The 6,000-nt window shown below is 39.8% G+C and overlaps 1 protein-coding gene across 1 annotated transcript in view; it reads right to left on the bottom strand.

The window, feature by feature from the left end:
* Positions 1-452: 452 nt before the first annotated feature.
* The window catches only part of SLC18A2 (solute carrier family 18 member A2), a 39,458-nt gene continuing 33,910 nt past the window's right edge, over positions 453-6,000 (bottom strand). Inside the window, exon 16 of the mRNA XM_003825631.7 lies at positions 453-2,718. Within this exon, the coding sequence (XP_003825679.1) occupies positions 2,614-2,718 (105 nt within the window). The 3' untranslated portion in view covers positions 453-2,613. The remainder of the gene's footprint in view (positions 2,719-6,000) is intronic.

Genomic DNA, 6,000 nt, shown 5'->3' with positions numbered 1-6,000 from the left:
TAATTCGTTTTGGGCCATAGATCCGCTTTTAGGATCTGATTAAAGATGTGGACTTTCACCACAGGAAGATACCCATGGGCACACCATTCAAAATGTATCAGATTTCAAGGGTTTTACGAACTCCCCCGGGATTAAGTCAAATGGGTGGATATTACAGCTGTTTTCATCAGATATGGTTATTTGTTGACAACCATCAGGACAACAATGTTTATAGATGGAAGGATAACTTCCTGGTTTTTTTCCACATTGAATGTGGCTAGTTACATATCTCAATTTAAAATAAATTGTGGAAAGCCAAAAAAGTATGGTCAAGCTAACCTGGGGTGGCTTTTACCTGATGCCTACAAGCACAGAAAAATAGTTTTTAATTAAATATCCACAGTCAAAATGATACCTTATGTATTTTATTCCAACAACATTTGGTTTATAAAGGAATACAAACAGGCACAAAACATGGTTCAGAAGATTTATTAAGTAAACTTGCTAAAATATGGACAGATGCACTTAGCAGTCAAACAGTTGAATATTCATTGCTACCTCATTAAAGTTTTTGTATCTGTATTACCAGGTCCAAACATAAAAACCACCTCTGTTCAAAAAATAAATGTTCAGAGAGCTGTATGTTCTTTGTTCTGGTATGTACATTTTAAAAAAACACCTCTTTCCAGTCTTGCTAACCAAGAATATTAGTCATATAAAAGAACTTAGAATTTTTTTCCCCAAGTACAAGCTATTTTTTGCTCCCAAACAGTTCTGAAGGTTTTATTTACATTTTATCTTATCCCAAGGGACCAACAGCAGGCATACCTTTGCCAGGCCTTCTTGCAGAAAGACAGAGCCGTAAAGGCAAAAATAAAATTGCAATAAAGTATATGGTATTGGGGGCAGGGAGAACCAGAAACCCTCAAAGAGAACCAATTTGTAGCACGTTCTTTTTAAAGGCTCTACCCCTGTAGAAGTAAGAAACTAGCCTGCCTTTTTAGCCATATGAGAGTTTCCTCCAGAGCCATCTTCCAAAGTAGCAGACTTGGCCAAGTTGCCCAATGCCAAATAAGTGAGTTGGAAGTTCGTTTGCTTCAAACACACTGCACTTAGAAACCAGACTTGAAATAATCGAAGCCCCACAGAAAAGCTTCATGAAACGAAGTGTTACTTTCCTAGAGAATAAGAAAGTCACAAGATTGAGGAGTCTGTTCTAAAGTTCTTTGCTCCTTGATGTCGAAGTTAACACAAACACAATCTTAGCTTAACAAAACTAAGTAATTTTTGTATATGATTATAGAACTGCAGGATTCACAAGTAGTATTAGAGACATTCCACACTGCACACTCCAGTCATATCTCTTAACAAAATGACATAAATTGACAATGTTCACTAACAGTATTTGCTGTTACACTGAAAAGGCACATCAATGTTGTCATGCTTAGAAAAATACACAACACTGCACACTGGATGATATAGTTAGCACATACATTTTTAGATGTTCCATTTTTCTTTTCTGCCTGATCACTATTATTTGTACTTCTTAATATATGATTCAAGACATAATTTCATTCCTCATTTTCATTTAAAATTTGTCTTCACATTGATGTGAACAACTTTCAGGAGCCAAAAAAAATAGTTTCAGACAACCTAAAATAAATATATTCCTAGAAAACACTTGGATGACCTGCAAACAGATCAAAGATATAGTCAGATATTAAAGTCAGAGCAGCTGTTTTTAGCCTCTTGTTTCCTTTTCTAAAACTTGAAGTAGATGGCGATTAACCTTATCATGTTTAAACAACCTTGACAGTATAAGGTACACGTACCCTCAATTTTCTTCATCCAGTAAGACAAGTATGCATCTTAAAGGGAAAGCTTTTAGTTCATAACAATATGTTTGGTTGCTTTTCTCTGCTTTCGGAACATTTACTGTTTTTCCTTTATTGGCTTTAGTGTTTGCTGCCAACCAGATAACATGTTAACATATAATTTACAACTCTCTCTAGGTAGGTGATTACATAGAAAACTAATGCCAGCTAAGATTTATGGATTCAAAAGATAACTGACACAAGTTCTTGTCCTCTACACTTGAGAGAACTAGCTGTTTAACGCATAAATATATTGATAGTAACTACAAGTTAAATTAACATTCAGTGTCACTATATAACATGCTGTCTTACTTGATTCTGTTTTTCAGACTTCATTCTAGTTTCTCTTTGTTGGAAGAGTCTCAGAGATAATGTGTGCTTTAATTTTAAACACTCATTACCAATATGATTTTTGCCCAAATGTTTGTTAATGTAAGTTAAAAAATTATATTTGGTTTGGATTCAAATATTTATAGATTTACACAATACCTATTTCATCAAAATATATTGTATGATATTTAATAAAATTAAATACATAAAATAAAGTTTCAACACTATTTATACAAACCCCTAGAAAAGCTTCTTTTTCTTTATAAGGCTGTTGGCAATCGACCATAACCATGGAAAGGAAATAATAACCTTTGGTTTTACTCTTTCACCAGGGATGGATGGTATGACTAAGACAGTTCTGGATGAGTTGTGTCACTGGAAACACTGTTTTATACAATTAAACACTTTGATGATTTTTGAGGGTCTCATCTCAGTCACTTTCAGATTCTTCATCATCACCTATCGGATATGACTGGATATTATTCTGAGTGTACATTTTTGTTTTAATAGGGCAGTTGTGATCCATGAGAATAGCCTATAAAGAGAGCAAAGTGCAAGTATATTAACTTCTTGTTTCATAAAGATAAGATGGTTTAACCTACTGTTTTTAAGGATTATTAGTTTGAAAACTATGTAGTATTACTTGCTATTAACCAGTCATTTGGAGCAATCGCCAGACGCCGGACCTAAAAGACCTGTAGTTCTACACTCTAAAAATTCCAGGCAATTGGAGACAGAAGTGGTCTCTGCAGTATTTTCATTATACCTGTCAGGGGCCATAAGTCCACTCTGGGAACTTATACTCTATGAAGCAAGGGACAGGCAGGTTAGGTTTGTTATACTTAGAATCTTGGAATGGGGGTATGGGGATCCTGGAGGTCACCCAGTCCAACTTCTGTTTACAGACGTCATTGTGGCAACACACCTTGAAAGGATGTGCTCTCTCCTTAATGAGAGAAGCCCTCACATGTGAGAAATGTACCTAAGTCTGGACTACAACCCGTTTCCATTGTTTGCATTCATGAATCTGGTTCTGGTATCTTTTCCTTTCTGTCTTTCTTTCTTTCTTTCTTTCTTTCTTTTTTTTTTTTTTTGAGATGAAGTCTTGCTTCGTCACCCAGGTTGGAGTGCGGTGTTGTGATCTTGGCTCACTGCAACCTCTACCTCCTGGGTTCAAGCAACCCTCCCACCTCAGCCTCCCAAGTAGCTGATATTACAGGTGTGCACCACCACTCGCAGCTACTCTTTTTGTATTTCTAGTAGAGATGGGGTTTCACCATGTTGGCCAGGCTGGTCTCAAACTCCTGACTTCAAGTGATCCCCCCTTCTCAGCCTCCCAAAGTGCTGTGACTATAGACACGAGCCACTGCACCCAGCCAGTTCTGATATCTTCACAGGCTGCCCTTACAATCTTTTGTTGTTGTTTTGAGACAGAATGTCACTCATGCCATAGTGCAGTGGTGCGATCTCAGCTCACTGCTGCTTCCCAGGCTCAAGCCATCTTCCCACCTCAGACTCCCGAGTAGCTGTGACTACATGCATATGCCATCAAGACTGGCTAATTTTTAATTTTTTTTTTGTAGAGATGAGATCTCACTACATTGCCCAGGTTGCTCAAACTCCTGGGCTCAAGTGATCTTCCTGCCTCAACCTCCCAAAGTGGTAGGATTACAGGTGCAAGTGACCATGCTTGGCCCCCAATCTTTTAAGACCATATTGTCATGGCCCCTTAGATTTCTTCTTAGGCAAAACATGCTAGAGCTATTATTTTTTCCACACATGTGATTTCCTGACCACCTGTCCCCAATCCTGGCTGTCCTCTAGCTAAAATATATGATTTTTTAAAAATCCTCTTCTGATGAGCATGAAACTCTCATGCCCTCCTTTATTGTTACTGAAAATTTAAAAACTATGACAAAAACTTGCTGCTCTGCTTTCAAACCAGATTGTCAAATAGTATTTGCTTATATTTAATAACACAGCTGGCATTTATCATGCCAAGACCATGCTAAGCATTTTAGTGGCAATACATCACAATAACCCTCTGTGGGAGGGGAGAAAACAGGCACGGAGCAGTTAAAGAATTTGACCGAGGGGTGTACAGCTAGGATGGGGCAGACAGGAGCCGCCTGCAGCACTCCGTGGTAGTTAGACGAGCACAGAGGACGGCAAGGGGGCGTCATGTGCAACTAAAATGAATTATCAGGTATGTCTTGAGTTTTTCTCCATGTGAACTACTCCCCGATATTTTTTTTGCAGTTTGCAAATCTAAATAGATTAAAATGTATCTGATGTTGGCCTATTGTAACCCATCTTGTTGTCTGTTAGCTATTACTCCCAGCTCTTGTCCCCAGATAAGACTCGACTCAGTGCTTAACCCATTTATCATTTCCCAAGACATTCTCCAGTGATCTGTGTAACATGTGAAGATAAGGACTTCCTTGACCCTCTAAGTTAGGCTGCCAGCTCAACCTGTCAGCTTCTAACTTAACTGTTTTTTATGCTGCTTGCCAAGTGAATTGATACTTGTATTCAATAAAGAGCTCAATTTTTAAAATAATGGCGGCACTAGACTTTGTACACCAGGACCGTTCTCCCCATGTAACACAAAGGTTTAACCCCCCTAACAATAAATGTCTCATCTCCCCCAGATTAATGATTCGCAAGGAAATGTAGGGGTGGAGAGATGGAGCAGGTTAAAAAATGAAATTTGAGGGCCCTGTCCTCATGTGACAACAGTGTCAACTTTGAGAAACACTGCCCTAGTTACATGGCATTATCTAAGACTATAGCACTGTCATCTGGCTGACAACAGCTGACGGGACACCCACTAGGTGTTGCATCTCAGTGCCTTTAAGGTCCTATCCCAGCATCTTAGTTACCTCCCTGCACAGGCAAGGACAGGGACTCCAGGGTCCCAGGTGGAGTGCTCACTGCTGGTTCAGTGCCCAGGGAACGCTATCCTATAGAGGCGGGAGTTGAGGTAAACTTTGAAAGATGGAAAAGATTTGGACAGCAAGGGAGGTGGCAATGAGTAAAACATGAGTTATTTACCAAGCAGGACACTAAGTAAGCCAGCCTGGCCACCACAGAGGTCTGCTGAGGAGGCACAGTGAGATGCCAGTTGGGACACCCAACTGGAATGCAGGGCATGGGGCCTCGATCCTTGCACGGCCCCCAGGCAGGCAGGTCACCTTATAAAGAACGGTCATCACTACCTTATTCCTAATTGCCTTCCATCTCTTGGCTCATCCACATTAGACCTGAATGTAGGAATATGTCATCTTAAGGACCCCAGAACCTAGGACTGGGCACATGATATGAACGCAACAAAAAACTGCACTGCAGGAAAAGCAGTTCAGTCAGACTATTTGGCATCATGCAGCCTTAACTGACCAGCATTTGTCAATTCACCGAAAACATATTTATTAGCAGCCTGTTTCAGGTGAAGTTTTCCTCCTTTAAATGTTCTGTAGCCTTTAAAACCTAGCTCACTGGCTTCCAAACCTCTCTTGAAAGATCTATTGTGCAATAATTGTACTTTTAAAAAAAAGTTATACACAAATAAGCCAGGTGGCGTGTAATGTTTCAAAAGTGCCATGAAGAAAGGCATGAACAGCATCAAGCAGGTCAGTCAGGTGCCCGGGGAACAAGTAGGGCGGCCGCAGTGCAGGCAGGTAAATTAAATCTGCTCTCCACACACTGCTGTGGTGAGGAAGGTGTGTTCGACTCTCAACCAAAGAGAAAATCAACAGGAGAGGATTGGCATTTGAATTCAGAGCAAAGCCCTCTTACTGAGAGGTGAGCCCCAGCCCCT

The sequence above is a fragment of the Pan paniscus genome, chromosome 8 (genome assembly GCF_029289425.2).
Source record: "Pan paniscus chromosome 8, NHGRI_mPanPan1-v2.0_pri, whole genome shotgun sequence".
Lineage (NCBI taxonomy): Eukaryota > Metazoa > Chordata > Mammalia > Primates > Hominidae > Pan > Pan paniscus.
Note: the sequence above shows the minus strand (reverse complement) of the source record. Positions and strands in the feature narration are given on the sequence as shown.